Source organism: Parasteatoda tepidariorum, chromosome X1, assembly GCF_043381705.1.
Source record: "Parasteatoda tepidariorum isolate YZ-2023 chromosome X1, CAS_Ptep_4.0, whole genome shotgun sequence".
NCBI lineage: Eukaryota > Metazoa > Arthropoda > Arachnida > Araneae > Theridiidae > Parasteatoda > Parasteatoda tepidariorum.
In genome coordinates this window covers 29,788,618-29,806,594 of record NC_092214.1, presented here as the reverse complement: position 1 = coordinate 29,806,594, position 17,977 = coordinate 29,788,618, and the positions used below count along the sequence as shown (strand labels likewise).

Sequence of the window (17,977 nt, the reverse complement as noted above, 5' to 3'; positions counted from 1 at the left end):
AAAAATATTTTTAAAAACCAATTGGTTGATAGTTAATCAAATAGTTAAAACATCGAACATTAATTAAAAATGTAAACTTATATAAAATTAGAATGTCAGTTAGTTTTAACTTTCATTACAATATATCAATGAGTTTTTAAAAAAATGACTCCCTAAAAATTCCCAAAATATAAATTCAGTAATAGTGTCTGAATTAGAGAACAATTCTTCAATTCCATAGATCAAATTTTTAATACTCTACCAAATCGTTTTATTATTAAATTAGAATTAAATATTGGAGGTGAAAATTTTGAAATGACAAAACCTTATGATCATAGTAAGATAAAAACAAAAAGTATCAGCAAACTCATAATATTTTTGATAATAGAATAATTTTATTAATTATACGAAAACAATTAACTATTTAATATTTATTTATTCTTCACAAAAATATATATATACACATATACATGCACATAAACATTAGATAAATATTAATATGAATAACTTTATTATCGCCACTACTTATTTTAAGAAATATCTCTTATAGTTTAATGCATAAACACTTTATCTGATTATCAAACCCCCATTATCTGATGAGTTTCAACTTCCCAACATATCTCTAATCCTGAGTGTGCCTAATAATGAAGATTCTACAATATGAATAAAATTGAGTTATTATTAAACATTTGGGGATGGGGAGAAAGAGATTCGATATGATGAAGCTCTGTGATTTGACGATGCGGCAAGCATTTGTTTAAAATATAGATTAGTTAATAACCCCCAGATTTCAATTAAAATACTATTTTTTTATTTCAAATAATTTTTTATCATTTTTTATCATTTTCATTCACAGAACATAAATGGCACTACCGTACCTAATGCAATTCCTGCGTTTTGGAAGTGTTATAGCAGCTCATTCCATACTATACGAACATATATAGTTTAGTTTTGGAAAATACCGCCTATTTGCGATTAAATTTTGATTGATCTACAAATCTAAGGCCAGAGAAGTTATTCACGAAGCAGATTACCTCTAATAAACTGGTAAGTGGCAAAGTTTTACTTCTGTCTTTATTATCGGGACATATGTGTCCTCTCGTCTTGGATAGTGGGAACAGTGGTTCTCATTGAAGACTACTGGGACACATATGTCCCAGTTGTCAGGACACATATGTCCCAGTTTGACATACGTTCACCAACTAAAGTTCACCAGTTGACATTTGCTAAAAACTACTACAATTTTGAGTCCCCAGTAAACAAAATGTTCTTAAGACCAGTTAACATGTTTTTTAGTCCATTGCAGTCATTTAGTATGCTTTGTCAATGTTTCAAAAGAGGTTTTCTAGCAGCTGCACAGCCATAGTCTCGAAGTCGACATTGTACGGTAGTAACTGATAGTTTCTACGTAATAACATGAATTCCTCGCTGATTTCTGGAACTGTTACAGTGCGCTGCCGCTCACTTTGAATGCAGATGAACTTTTACTTATGTTTAGAAATTATTCTAGGTCTCTCTCTGATCATTATTCGGTCTTATTTTGGCCAGTTTCTTTCTTCCTTTGGAAAGTTCTGACAGCAATGGTCTGGGAAACATTAGATTTAGAGGCAATTTGTCAACTTGAATAGCATGTACCATGAGGTGCAATAAAAATTGCATGTGTTTTGAATTTTATTTCAGGTTTTTGACCCATATCTCTTTGACAGATTGAACACAAAAATTTAACATTTGTCTTTAATATATACCAATTATTCTTACAAATTAACGCTATTACATCAATATTTTAAATGTCTTATGCACAGGAACTTACTTTAGAACAAACCTTAGAAAAGATGAAAAATAAATTGCTAATAAACTAAAAATGAATAAAATTTTGAAAATAAATACACTCTTTTTCAAAAAAAGTATCTGTAAGCACTTTCATTTGTTTTGCAATCAACTACAAAATGAATAATACACAAATAGGAATTGGCTATAAATCGATGCATCGCGAAATATCGATTTAATGCATATATTAAATCAAGCATCAATTTAATGCATATATGAAATATCAATTTAATGATATCAATTTAATGATATTAATTAATATATCAATTTAATGATATTAATTAATATATCAATTTAATGATATTAATTAATGCATATATGAAATATCAATTCATATCAATTTAATGCATATATGAAAGTCATTATATCGGCAAGCCGATATAATGACTTTCATTTTAGGCGATGAATCAGAAATCTGATTTAAGCCGCCGATAGTGACTTTCATTTTAGATGCATCAGAAATTTGATTTAAGCTGCCGAGAGTGACTCTCGTTTTAGGCGATGCATCAGAAATCTAATTTAAGCCGTCGTCATGTAAGGCAACGCTCGCGGTTTACCGATTTAACATGTGCAAATCCTTGCCTACGCCAACGCTGTCACTGCGCTGACTGAGTTTATTTTGATTTTGTCTAACTGCAGAGCTGTTGATAACGTCTAGCTACGAAGACGATATTAGTTTCGTTATGCTGAATAACAAAGAGCGAATTGAATTAGAACTCCCGGTTTCGTGTGAGGATCAGCAGTGAAATAGAACGCTATGCATAGTTTCTTTATGCACCATTTTTGTCTTAGGAAGTTTACTTGAAGATTATTTTCAGATGGACTTACGTTATTTTGTGATCTCTGTCCACTTCAGTTTGTCAGGACTTAACATTTCTTATAAATTATTTTCAGTGAGACTTTTGCTACTTAGCGATCGTTTCATTGTGCATTATTTCGTCACTTTTTCTTCTTCTTCTTTTTTTTTTGTTGGTCGAGATTTAACGATTCTTGTCAATTATTTTTAGCAGACCTACTGTTACTTGGCGATCGTTACGCAATCGCTGTTATCTTAAATTTTCGTTCTGAAGTCAATCCATTAATGAAAAGAAAATATTAATAAAAAAAAGATTCTTCATTGCTTTCTTTAAATTATTGTGTTTCATTTTAAGCAATACAATTTAATAGGGGTATTTTGTATTTAACTTTGTTATAAAAAGCTAGTTTTGTTTAAATTTATTTAATGCATGTGAGTATAAAAATTTGAAAGAATTTGATTATTTTTAGACAAATAAATCTTCAGTCGTTTTTAATTATAAAAAAAATTTGGCTATTAGTAAAAACAAATATTTTTTTTAATTGAATAAAAAGTTAAGCAATGTTTTGACGCTTTTTAATAATTTAACAATAGTACTTAAAAGTTGTTTTTTTTTTTAATTTTTCTTAAAATTCTTTCAATACTTGTTTGCTTCATAATTTGTTAGACAGTCAGTATCATTTTTAAACAAATAAATCCTTAGTTGATTTTATTTTCAAAAAAAAAGTTCTAATAATAATAAATAAATAAAAAACTTCAATTTATTTTTACATTCATTAGAGCATTAGTTAATGCAACTTTATTAATTTAAATAAATTAATTAAACAAGGTCTAACAATGCTTCAAAAGGATGATTTTTTTCAACAAATAATTTAAAAAATGTTTTACTAAAGTGAACATTTCTTTAGTTTGCATTTTTATTTTCGTTTTTTTTTTCTTCCTTTTAATTTTTAATGCATGTATGTAAAATATTTAGTCAGTTTTATTATTATTTTTAAACCAATAAATCTTAAGTCATTTTTAAATTTAAAAAAAAATTAGCTTTAATTAAAATTAGTCAAGCTTATTTTTAAAAAAAAATAAACTTGGGTTTGTTTTTACTTAAAACATTTTGTTTTGTAATAGATTTATTCCTTTTATTTATTTTTGATAAATTTAAAAACTTCTGAAAGATAATTTTTGAACATATGCTACATCGCGATGTCTAACAGACGATGTCTAACATCACGATACGAAATTTCTATACACAAATAAACAAGTCGCCCAGTCCTATACACAAATAAACAATAATATACAGCTTTAAATGGAAACAGTGTTTTGCGAAGTATGTTGATGTTAATGTTTGAAAAATTATACATTTACATCATAAATATTTTACTATTTCTGAAAGTTTTCAAAGTAAATGCAACTGAATCTAAACTTTTGACTGGTACTGTACGTTCAAGAAAGTATAATGTTTCATGGGAAAAAATAATTTAATTCAATTAATTAAACAAATTCAATTAAAATTAAATTAGTGCAATATCTAGAATCTCTAGAAGAACAAAATTCTTTTGGGACATTTTTAAAAATTGTAATTAGCAAAGAAAAAATATGACTAAAAAGATTGAAATAATTAATTTAAAGTGTGTTTACCAATCATGAGCCGCACAGTTTCTGGATTGAAAGGTCGCCATGTTCCTAGAATATTAAAATTAATCTGATTTATTAAACAGATCAAAAATAAGCTTCAATAATCAAAGCAGAATAAAGTTTGAATTTTATTAAAGCTAATTATCCAGCACTCAAATACCTAACTACTTTTCTTTTTACATACAAGAATAAACTAGAAATGCAAATTAATGCTTCTATATGTGTGAAAATAATCAAGTATTGTAATTTCGTGGAGATATGATTTGAAACATTAAATTTTGGTATGTGCAGCGTATCTAATAGGGCAGCCTATCTGCTGGGGTTTTTTTTCTTACTACTTGAGCTTGAAAATTTCATTTTGTTACATTGATTCGTCAAAATTTTATTATTACTCTTCATCTTTTTATATTTTTCAGCATTCCATTTTTATAATTTATGATTAATAATAATTTTAAAAATTAACAATGCAGGGAAAAACAGTTTGCAAGAATGCAACAATGGCGCAACATATGCTCCTAATCAAATGAATAGAATTAAAAGAATATGTAGTAATGTTCATTTATCCTAAAAAACAAATAGACAACTCTTTCAAAATTTGATTGAAAAAAAACAATGGATACCCAACTAAAGTAATTAAATTTCATATAAAATCCTTCAGTTGATTGTATGTTATCATTAATAAATTTACTAAAAACTTCTTTGATAATTTATTTTTTTACCATGTGCAAATCCAATTCGTGCAAAATGGGCAAATCATGTTTCGCACTTGCTTTTTTAAATAATTGTTAATTTTCTAAAATCATTAAAATTGTATAATTAACCCATTTTCGGCTGAATAAAAAAATTGTTTTTAACACTGTGAAGAATATTTTCCAATAATTTCATTTTTCTGCTGTTCTTAAGGGTTCTGAAGACAACTATAAAATATTAGTAATTCATATGGAGTAAATACTTTCTGTTGAGAAATTTTCAATACACGCTAGTATTCTAACTTCAAACGGTTATGGCAAAAGTCCATTTTGTGAAACTGTATAATTATTTCACTTGAGATTTATTATATGTTTTTAAAAACGTTAAAGTTGTAAGTTCTGAAAATGAAATTTAAATATATATATACAGTGGAAAGTCGCGTATCCGGAATCGGTAAGTTAGACTTTTCCGTATAATAGACTCCAAGGTAAACAAAGCTTAAAACGATCTGAATCTAAGAAGCAAAAAATAAATAAACAATATTTTTCGGGCAAAGAAGGCTTTAGTATTAGAATGATATCTAAACAATCAAAAACAAAATATTGGGGGAAAAATAATTATTGCTTAAAATATAGAAAACGAAAAAAAAATTTACAGTTATGAAAATATTAATTGCTCTCTCCGGCATTTTGAACTACAACGATTCAAGCAAGAAGGGGAGATTCCCGTCATTCATTAAGGTGGATAGGTGGAGGAGAAAAATTCATTTCCTCCTCATTTGTCATTAAAGTTGAGGGCGGGGAAGTGATAAATTCTTATTTTCTCTCCCATCATTAGCTATCAATCAAGCATAAAGGTGTGGGAAGCTGTTGGTTTCTCCTTATTTTTTTTGCTTGACTGAAAGTGACTCTCCTTCCACGTAAACGTTTGCTGCATTTACCCTTTTTCACAGTATTTCTTCCTTTCCTAACACTCTAATAAAAAGGTTCCAGGAAATGCCTCTTCTACTAGCCAGCTGCATAGGAAAGAAGGGGAGAGGGGACTCAGTTGTGCTCTTTTGAAAACAAATCTCTCCCCTTTCCTGCATTTCAAAGGAGGAGCGTCACTAACGGTCACTCCATGGTCTTAACAGATCTTTTCTCCCTTTTCTGTTCATTTATGGGTGCAATGCATAAATCACTAGAAGCTAGAAAAGGAAAAAAAATGTCAAAAAACTTCTGTTTTTTTTTAAAGCGGGGAAGATGAAGAGATGTTTGTTTATTTTGACTGTTAAAAAATTTCCGGGAAATCGACCCTTCCGGAAAAGGGACGTCCAGATATGAGACGTTACACTGTGTGTATATATAAGACATTAAAAATTTCATTCAAATTTAATGGTGCGTTAACACACCATCAGCCAAATACATGAGAAATAGGCATAATTTGAAAACCCACTTTTTATGCAAGGTTTCTGAGTTTTATTGAAAATTTAAAGTGATTTCTTTGAAATTACATAATAGATGGAGCCACTAGATGGTTTGTACTGATTCAATACCTTAATGGAAAATCACCAATAGAAATATTTGAGGATGAAATATTTGAAGATATTTATGGATGAAAAACTTCTAAATGAAATAATTATTTTTTCAAAAAAATATTCTGATTCAAACAGATATGTACTGGTTCTGGTTCTTAGATAAGGATAAAGGACTGCCAATAATACGGAAATGCATGAGTCGAAACAGATTTAAAAGCATAAAGCAAAATATTTATTTGTTGAATATCTCTTATCTTGATAAAACAGACAAATTTGAGAAGCTACATTCATTTTTTATGCACATAAATCAAAAATATCTACAATTTGGAATATTTTCTCAACATTTAAGAATTGACAAAGAGATGGTGCCTTATTTCAATATGCATTCATCAAAAATGCTTATTAAGGGGATGCCCGTAAGGTTTGATTTAAACATTGGTGCTTATGCTAGTCAGACGTACATCTTTTCCAATTCAATTTTTAAGGAGGTGCTGAGGCTAATAGTGATCAGCAAAATATGCCATTAGGAACAAGCGTTATTCTGAAGTTACTTAGCATTGTTTTAAAGCCTGAGATGCACAAAATTTATCTTGATTACTTTTTTTCTTCTTATGGTTTATTCGAAATTTTGAAAGAAAAAAATTTTTTGCATCTGGCACAGCTTGCGAAAATCGCATGCCTGGTTGTATATTGAATAACTTCAAAAATATGAAGAACAAAACACCAACTATTTTGCATTCAACAAGGATAAAGAAACATATGCAATAAAATAATGCAGTGGTAACAATTCTTGCGAATAACAGTACCATTTTGCCCCTTGTGAATGCCAAACAATAGTCACAGAGAAAGAAAATAAGTTGTGATTTCACAATCCAACACTATTTTGGATTACAATAAGCATATAGTAGGTGTAAACCTACATTAGAATGCCATAGCTAATTCATCATCATCATAGTTGGCTAGACAGCCCAATGTGAGCCAATGCCTTCCTCTGAAGATTTCTCCATGACGACTTCCGATTTATCTTTGATCTCCAATTTTTTTCACTAATTGCGAGAAAATCAGACTCCACTGAGTCAGCCCATCTTAACCGCGGCCTTCCCTGCTTTCTTTTTCCAGTGGGTCCAAAAAGCAGTATCTTTTTTATTGTGTTGTCGTCACTCATTCGAATCAAGTGGGCAATCCAATTCATTCTATTTATTTTTATGTATTTAATAATATCAGGTTGTTTATAAATCTTGTACAGTTCAAAGTTAAATCTCCTTCTCCAGTTATTGTTTTCATTTACACCACCAAGTATACCCCGCAAAATCTTTCTCTCAAATATTGCGATACAATTTTCCTCCAATTTTGTCATTGTCCAAGCTTCAGAAGCCTATGTCAAGACTGGCCGGACAAGAGTTTGGTAGATTAAGAACTTTGTTTTTCTAGAAAGAAACCTAGACTTAATACATCTTCTCAGCCCATAGACAGCCCTATTCGCCAAATAGAGTCGGTTTTTTATTTCAGGAGTAATTCTGTTGTCAATGGTAATAATTGAGCCTAAGTAAGTAAAACTCCTCACTGTTTCAAATCTATAAGAATTTATTTCAAGATAGGGGTCTGGTACTCTGTTTCTTGAGAATAACATATATTTTGTTTTCTCTACATTTAAGACCAAGTCCATTTGCCTTGCAGCCACCTCAAGGGCAAGAAATGCCTCCTTCAGGGCAGGAAGGGAATGAGCAATTATATCAACATCATCAGCATATGCAAGTAGTTGCACTGATCTAGTAAAAATGTGACCACTGGTATTGATGCCTGAATCCCGAATAACTCTCTTAAGTGCAATATTAAAAAGTAGACAGGAGAGAGAATCTCCTTGTCAAACACCTGTGAATATGTCAAGATTTTCTGACAGAGACCCAAGAAACTTAATCTTACACTTTGTATCTTTCAATGTAAGTCTTGTCAATTTAATGAGTTTTGAAGGTATTTTAAAAGTATTCATTGTTTCAAAAGGATAATTTCTATTGATACTATCCAAAGCAGCCTTGAAATCAATAAAAAGATGATGTGTTTCAATGTTAAATTCCATTTATTTCTCTAAAATCTGACGGAGACAAAATATTTGATCTTTAGTTGATTTTCCAGCACGGAATCCACATTGATATTTTCCTATTTGTGAGTCAATGAATGGTAACAGCCTGAAATATAAAATTCTAGATAGAATTTTATAAGTTATACAAAGAAGACTAATGCCACGATAGTTGGCACAGGTCATAGGTACCATTTTGCCCCTTGTGAATGCCAAACAATACAGTCACAGAGAAAGAAAATAAGTTGTGATTTCCCAAACCAACACTATTTTGGATTACAATATCGCCTATATACTAAGAATTTACAATATACAATATACTAAGAATTTACAATATACAATGTATTAAGAATTTACAATATATAATATACTAAGAATTTCAACTAGTTCAAATATATCACTTATAGACTTTAGATCTTATATAGCTATTGCCCTATCAAAATCTGAATTTAAGAACAATCCATCTTGTGAAAGTACATTACAAGTTACCCATCCTAACAAAGGTTGCAGATCATCCGCAGCTTTACCAAAAGAACAGACTGATAGAATCGGAGATATGATAAATGAGCATGAATAAAAAGCTCGCAGATTATGTAAAGTGCGCGCAAACCACACGATTTATTTATGCATTAAATGCAAACTCCATTTGTATCCAAAATGTTTAGAATGTTTCCGTCAAAAATATAACTGTGGTCAATGGTGTGTATACACACCATTTCTTAAATAATTCTTTTTCATGCACAAAACTTATTTGCTGTCTTAATCAATGTAATTTAAACCTATTTCAATGAAAATAAAACCACATTTTATAAAATTTTTATCTTTGGCCTAAAATAGGGTAAATATCAACCTTATTGATTATAAACTTCTTCAAATTATCCAGTATAGTACAGTACAGAACCCGTTATCCGGAAGTCAGAAAACCGGAAAACCCAAAAACCGGAACAAAATTCGATAAATTTTCTCGCCATTTTCAAAAAAAAAATTTTTTTTCCTCATAAGATTTTACGATTTTTCTTTCTTTTTTTAAAGATGTTTACCTTACCATCATTTTGGAAATAATCATTAGTGTATTACTTCATCGTTTTTTCTTATTTTTAAGATTATTTCCAATTTTTTCTTTTTTTTAGTTGGGTTTAACAATAAAAAAAACACCTTTTTGTAGCGATTCAGAAAACCGGAATAATCAGTTATCCGGAATAGCGATCGCCCCAACCGTTCCGGATAATCGGTTCCCTACTGTATTATTACCCTGCACACACCCATTTTTGGCCAATCCTTAGTAACTAACAAATCAACCGCGCTTTAGTACAGCATTAAAAACAGACCATAAAACAAAATCCCTCTCTTTAATCTTTTAGCTTCTGTTTTTAAGTTTTGTAATCTGGCAATCTTATTTGAAAATATTATAAAACATTCTTGAAAGTTTCCTGTAGATGAAACTTCATTTGAATTTGCTACTCGCTTTATAGATTTTGTTTAGTGTTTTGTTCTGTTGTTTGTTTAGTGTTTTGTTTGTTTTAGTGTTTTTTACATGTTATTTTCCGTTTTTAACGAGAGATATTTTTTACTTAATGTGTTCTATTTTGTTTCAATTTTTTTTTTAGTGCTCCTCACACTATTGCATTGATATATCTTGCTTTGGCTATATTGATACAATACTTGTTTTAGCAGATAGAATCGTGTCAGCTGATGAAGAGATTATATCTTATCATTTTTTGTTTTTCAGCTTTTTAATATATATTTTTTTAAATTTTGGAGGGGGGGGGAACAGAAAAGAAATAATGTTACTTCTAACAGCATACCATTAGAAAGAGCAGATTGAAGTTCAGTAGATGTTATAAAGCCACTTTTGTCTTTATCAACTCTAAAAAAAAAGAGTTTATTAAACAGAAAGCAATAAATTTTCATAAATACTATTTTAAGTTTTATAAAATTTGTCTTTCAATTCGTACACACATATAGTTTTTGAAAAAAATAATTTACCTCTTCTTTCAAGAAAAAATAAACTAATTATCATTAAAAATATTTAAATTTTAAAATATATCTTAAAAATGCATAAAAATTTAATAACCTAGGTTGCTGTTACAAATTATAATACTTAACTGAGCGTAAATTTAACATATCCTTTAAAAGCAATGAAAAAAATTATTATATTACTGTTGTAATATAATACTTAGTAATAAATATATATATTCCTTACTTAACTTTAAAAAAATTTATAAATTAGAATAATGACGGCTGACATAGAATAATATTAATCAACTCTCACAAACACAAAAATGATATAATAGATTAAGAATAAAACATACCCTTGAAAAATATTCCATAAAAATTGTCGATCGGGCATCTGAACAGCCATTTTCAATTAAAATTTCTACATAATTAAAAAATAACATATAAGATGCCAATTAGCTCATAATATATACAAAATATTTAAAATTTATATTTTATTCTAAAAAAATGCTTATAACAAATAAAATAAAATGGAAAAACAATTGGCAATCCTAAGTAATTAAATGACAATGATGAAGATAAAAAAATATATGGTTAAACTGAAATTGTTGTTGCTGTAGTTCATTTACACCGAACTAGAAATGCACAATGGGCTGTTGGCAACGGTCTGGGAAACATCCCTGAGGATGATCCTATGACATGCCATCACAATTTTGATCCTCTGCAGAAGGGATGGCACCCCCGCTTTGGTAGCCCGATGACCTATACGCAAAATCGAGCGCTTTACGGTAGAACAGTTTAACGAGGACCAATACCACACACTCTCGGTCCCTACACAGTCTAATCCAAGTGGTCACCCACCCGCACACTGACCACAGCCAGTGTATCAAACTGACTCTGGTGATCTGCTATGAGCAGTGTCTTAACGATCAGTTCACTGCGGGACAGTTAAACTGAAATATGACACTGAATAAATAATATACTAATATAAGACATATATTTTTTATTGAAGAGGAATTTTATTCATCTTTTATTAACAATACAGATCTCTAATATTTTTTAGTTCAAAAACTCAACTCAGGAAGTTCTGAAAACTAAAAAATTCTACTAAAAAATTTGTAAAGCAAAATACAAAATTATAAAACTACTATGCAAATAAAATATCCTTACGTTTTTAAAATTGCTCAAAAAAATTTTAAAAATAACAGAAGAAATATTTTTAGCAGATAAAAATTTATTATAAAGATTATATGTATTAAAATGAAGACTCATATGATATTAAAGTTTTTAAATAAATGAAAATTACATTAATTATTACTGAGATTTTTAAAGAACAAGGTTTAAAATAATAATTTCTTAAAAAATGCTTCTAAAGTTTCAAAATCTGCATGTGTTGCCTCCATACTGCTTATCACTGCAAAACTTTTAAAAGTTGCAAATTTTTGAAAATCATTTTAGTGGATTATTTTACCTACAACCTTTAAGTTTTCAATAGAGTAAAAATATCAACTATTCTTTGCTATGTTCCTTAAAACTAGAACTTTTAAATTGCCATAAAAATAGTACCTAAAAATCAAGACAAATCAAGAATACAATAATGAAACTATACAACTATAGAGATACCAGAATACATAAAAATTTAATTTTACCAAGTTGACTGCTAAAGTTTTTTTAATTTTCATACAGCTTGATATTAATTTAATTGAGATAGTGTAATTTAAACTTCTCTAAAATTTATATGCAAATATGTCAGCACACACTTCATCTCCACTTAATATTTATACTCTATTCTCTTGTAAATCCTTCCAAAATCTTTAAAAATGAAGAAATTATGACAAAAATTCTTCACAGGTAAGAGCAATCTCGTATATGTTAAAAATATTAAAATATTTCAGCTTATACAAAAGTAGATTTTAAAAATAATATTTCATTAAGCAATACTAGAATGACATACGACAAGCAATACAAAACAAGTTAATGTCTAACAAAACAGTTATAAATTGCTAAACCACAAGTTTTAAAATATCACCATTAAGTTATAAAGAAATAAAATATCATAATATCAATATACCCCCGATAGACATTAAATATTCTCCTTTTTGAACTATTTTGGTTATATATTTCCCCACATTAATAAGTTTATTACATTTATATAAACAAAATGACACATCAAATACCAATAAGGGATGGCAGGTTTGTAATACTTGATCACTGCTTTCTTCCTGCAAATTTGGAAGTAGAGAGTAAATGCTTGAAACTCCAATTTTTCTTTAATTTTATGTTTTCAAAACAAAAGCTTTCTTTAAAAAGAATCTTCCGTCTACTCAATAAAAGCCAAACAATTTTCGCAAAGCTTTTTAAGCCAAGCTAAGAATGATAATAAACAGAAAATTTCAACAGAAACGGGATTTGAATAGGATCTGATTGTAAAAGTCAAATTATTTCGCTTTCATCCTACTATTTAAGTAAACGTCAGTTGCAACGGGCTACCGACTATATTAGTGATGACGTAGAATACGATGTCGTCGTCATCCTCTCCCTCTGAGTGTTCCAAACGTTATCTTGAACTTAAATATAAAAAATAGTAAGTACGAGTGTTGATAAAATGAGAGTCAGTTCAAGAACCGATAAAAAGATGATGGATTTGAGTATTGATCGAAACACAGTTTCAAGAACCAATTAAAACAAGAAGGGTTCAACTAATCAAGTGATAGAAGCGCGTAATTACAAGTGACGACAAAAGTAGAATGGGTTCGAGATCTGATCAAATGATAGTTGGTTCGAGGACCAATGAAAACATCACAGGTTCGAATACTTATCAGAAAAGTATGTAGTTTATAAAACTGATCAAATGATAATAGGTTTGAGTGCCGTAAAAATACAGTGGGTGCGAGTTTTGAATTAAATGTAGTTCTTTTAAAAATAATCAAATGACAGAGGGTATGAATATCGATAAAAAAATAGTGGGTTCGAGTAATGATCAAATGACAGCGAATTGGAGTGACGATAAAAAAAAAAGTAGTGGGTTTGATTATTAAACAAATTATCTTCAAGTACCGATAAAAATTGAGTGACTCCGAGAATTTTAAAAAAATAGATTGTTGGTTCGTTGTAGTTCATTTACGTCGCACTAGAGCTGCACCATGGGCTATTGGTGACGGTCTGGGAAACATCCTTGAGGATGATCCGAAGACATGCCATCACAATTTTGATCCTCTGAAGAGAGGATGGCACCCCCACTTCGGTAGCCAGACGACCTGCACGCGAAGCCGAGCACTTTACGGTAGAACAGTTTAACGAGGACCAATACCGCACATCCTCGGTCCCTACGCAGGCTGATCCAAGTGGTTACCCACCCGCACACTGACCGTAGCCAGTGATGCTTCACTTCGGTGATCTGCTGGGAATCGTATCTTAACGATCAGTCCACTGCGGGACGATTGTTGGTTTGAGGTTTGAATTTATAGAGAGTAATTCGAAAATTGATCAAATGACAGTAGGTTCAAGCACCGATAAAAAGCTCGAGCTTTGAACAAAAGAAAAAGGGTTCGAAAATTGATCAAATAATAGCGGATTTAAGCAGCGATTAAAGGATGGAGGGTTCGGGAACTGACCAAATCAGTTGTTTCAAGTTCAGTCAATGAAAACATCGCGGGTTTGAGTAACTGATCATAAAAGTATCTAGTTAAGACCGATCAAAGAATATGTGGGTTCAAGTACTGGTAAAAAGACAGTGGGTTCGAGTATCAATATAATGATAGTGGATTCGAGTATTAAATAAGAGATTGGTTTTTGTTAAGGTGGCCCTAAAGCCGTATACCTGTAATGTTAAAAACCGCCGAACAGTTACACAGATTAAATAGCGTACTAAGGGTCTCGAAATTTTTCACGACGTTTAAAAATCTTGTTAGCCAGAACCTAAAATGTTTATTTTTGCAAAATTAGGTTGTGAATTATTTTTAAAAGCATATAAAAGTTTTNAATTGGTTTTCCTTAACTGATGAAATTGTAGCAGATTCGAGTACCGATACAAAGGTGGTGTGTTCCAGTATTGATCAAGTTTGAAATCAGTTTAAATGTTAGGGAGTTCGATTACCAATAAGAAGATAGTGGGTTCGAGTATCAAAAGAAGTGGGTTCGAAAACTGTTTAAATGAAAGCAGATTGGAATATATATATATATAAAATAGTAGGTCTAGTATGGGTCAAAAGACAGTGCATCCCAGAACGGAAAAAATGATAGTGGGTTTGAGTAAAGATAAGAAAAGTGTGATCAAACAATGATTTTATAATGATAGTTGTTTAACGAACTGATCGAATGATAGTGGGTTCGAGCACTGATAAAAAAATTGCGAATTCAATTATCGATTAAATGCTAATGGGAATTTGAGTGCGATAAAAAAGATAGTGGTTTCAAGAAATGATCAAATGATAGTGGGTTCGATCCTTGGCTCCGCTAAGATCCACCATGTAAAGCTCGTAAAATCTGCTGAATTTAAAGCCTTGTGGTAGGTCACTGATCGGTACCATGGGTACTGGGATCGGGAGACAAGTTTCTTCCCTTACAAATCAATGTCTGAATTTTGGAAGCGGACTTACAAATGCGATACCCTCTGCAGCGGATCAAAATGAAAATGTTATGTCTTCGGATCGTCCTCAAAGAAGTTTCCCAGACTGTCGCCAATAGCCCATTCCGCAACTATAGTAGGGTGTAAATAAAAATCCTACCTACGAAATAACAACGGCTTTGAATACCGATAGAAAGTGGTGGGTTCGAGTTTTGAGCAAATTAGATAGTGGGTTTAAAAACTAATTAAATGATAGTGGGTTCAAGTACTGATAAAAAGACTGTGGGTTCGAGTAATGAAAAAAATAAAGAATAGATTCGTAAACAGTTTAAATTATAGTAGTTTCTAGTAGCGATAAAAAGACTAGTGGGTTCGAGTGTAGATTTGGAAAATAGTAGTTCCAAGTACCAATCCGGGATGGCGAAGCAGCCAGGACATACTCAGTGAGCCCTCTTAACTTGGGGCAGTCCAGGGCCCGATTAACCTCTGAAAATAGGGGAAGCATAATAGGATTTTGGGGCCCCCCTAACTTGAGCAAAAGAAACTTGATATTTTTCGCCCATCAACAATACATTTTAAAGAGGGAAGAACCATGTGAAAACTATTAGAACCTTAGAAAGGAATACAGAGATCCTATGCAATCATGTTGGACCCTTCTTTACGTGCTTTATAAAGCACGTAAAGAAAGGTCCAACATGTATAGTAGCCAACTATATATAGTAGCAAAAACATGAGGGAGTAGCTAGCACATATGTTGACAAAAATTTGAATATTTCACTAAATCAAATTATAAAATTACTTGTTATATGAAAGGTTCTTTGCAAGATGAGTCTCTTTTTTTTATGCCAATTTTTTTACTAGCGGCAAAACAACACAAAGCATCTCATTTTTTTTTTCTTTTCAAGAGTTTTTGTTGGAGTCATTTTTTTTTCTTATTTCTTTTATTATTATTTTTTTTTTTGTTATAAAAAATAAGAAATTGGGCCCTTAATTTCAGTCACTTGGGGGCCCCCCTAGAATTTAAAAGGGGAAGCACTAGCTTCCTGTGCCTTTTCGGTAATCAGGCCCTGGGGCAGTCAGCTCGTTACTTTCTGTTGAAAAAAAAAACATTGTTTTGAATGTTCGTTTTTTAGAAAAAATTATAAATAAATGATTTGTAATATTATTATTATTTTTTTTTTTTTACAAATGCTGTTAGTTTCAAATGCTTTAAATTTCTCACAATCTAATGTTAGAAAAATGTTGGTATTTAATACATACATATATAGTATATAATGAGGTCCCAATGAAGTAGCATCCACTCTCTACAGTGTATTCTAGATCATTTCTAGCTGCTCCCTCCTCCAAATAGATGAAAAATAATTAAAAATTAATTCCAAGGGAAAATGCTTTTCGATTTTAAATATCTCAAGTTTTATTTGCGAATCGAATCACAAGCCTCATAACTTCAAGTTTTTATTTGATTTACTTAATTGAACAGAATGCCTAATATTGTAGTTTGTTTTGCACATAAATTTTTTTAAATTATTATTTTGAAGAAGTTAGGATATATATGAAAAATGTTTTTTAAAAAATAGGCTATCATTTAATAAAATGCAATAAAAGCAATCGAAAACATCTAAGTGTAATAGAAACTACATTAGTAACACAAGTGTGAAATTAGTAGTGTTAAATTTTTATCCAATTCGAAAGAAAAATTTATTCAGTCATCGAGTTACGCTGTCTTAAAAATCATTATATAAAGTTGCAAAAATAAGTAATTAGGAGGAGTAACTTGAAAATTAATACATTCAATCTTTAATTTAAAAAAAAAAAAGAATGCCAATGGCGATTCATTTAAGTTCTTATATTATCTAAAACTTAAATAGTTCCGAAAAGCTCCTTTTTAAGTTCTATGTGGCGTAACCACATAGAATACCATATCATAAGCATACTAACGTTACAAAAATTCAAAATAAAATTATAATGATAAAAATGGCATAAAAAATAGTTATTTCAAAAATTCTTTTTATTTACTTATTTTTTTAAATTTTCTAAGGCATTCATAAAGTTTAAATCATGAAATGCAACCTGAAAGAAAATTAAATTAAAAACTACTTAGGTTCAGAATAAAAATTCAAATCGAAAAGCCAACGAAAACCTAATTCAAAAAGGTTTTTAAAGTTAAACTTACTCTTAATTTTTAGCAGTAGAATACAATTGATTTATTAAATTCAACTTGAAAGAATATAAATTTTTAACTAGCATATATTTGTTTGAAAATTCGATTCATAGAGATCTAAATTGATAAATAATTCTGTGCAAATGAGCTATAACATCAAAAGGAAAAATGATAGGGAGACATTGTATGAGGGAGAAGGGAAAATGCAGTTTTAAAATCTAAAAATTTAATCAAAGAACTCGCAATATTAGTTTACATAATTATTAAAATTGAGCCTCCAAATTAAAATAATCCTTAAAAAATTTACATGAATATTTGGCTTTGATCCTGCCAAAAACAGGGAGTTTTTTTAACTATTCGGAATTATGTAAAAAAAAAATACGTAAAAAATTAATACACTCAAAATTTAAAGAGGTTAAAACCTTTTTCTTTTCTTCAGTTTTAAGAGTATGTCTTTTTCAAACTTTTAATAATTTATTTCCATGGAGACAAGATTTGCTTTTCTTTGAGTTATTTCCAGATATTTCGTTTCATTGAATAAAATTCGTGCCTTAAGGATGGTTTAACAACAAATATTTCAATTATATTCTGGCATATGCTGGAACCTAAAATATATGTGAAAATGTTTTCTTAGTCCTAATTCCTGCATATTCAGTTAAAAACAATTCGTGTTAGATAATAGGCATGATATAAAACAGGAATTTAAATTTCTTGTGAATAACAAATATTTAATAGCAATTTCTTTTAAATTACAGTTAGTAATGTGCAGAGGTGCG

The 17,977-nt window shown here is 30.0% G+C and overlaps 1 protein-coding gene across 7 annotated transcripts in view; it reads right to left on the bottom strand.

Annotated features, from left to right (window-relative positions):
* LOC107457161 (programmed cell death protein 6) overlaps nt 1–13,382 on the bottom strand; it is a 28,969-nt gene extending 15,587 nt beyond the window's left edge. For 2 of the 7 annotated variants that reach the window (XM_016075250.4, XM_016075247.4), the window contains exons 1-4: nt 12,651–13,211; nt 10,830–10,894; nt 10,323–10,384; nt 4,238–4,282 (exon numbers count right to left, since the gene is read on the bottom strand). In XM_016075250.4, the coding sequence (XP_015930736.1) occupies nt 4,238–4,282; nt 10,323–10,384; nt 10,830–10,879 (157 nt within the window). In that variant the 5' untranslated portion in view covers nt 10,880–10,894; nt 12,651–13,211. Of the gene's footprint in view, nt 1–4,237; nt 4,283–10,322; nt 10,385–10,829; nt 10,895–12,650 lie in introns of all 7 variants that reach the window. The other 5 variants (XM_016075249.4, XM_016075244.4, XM_071187235.1 and 2 more) reach the window with 5 other exon arrangements.
* Between the last annotated feature and the right edge of the window lie 4,595 nt (nt 13,383–17,977).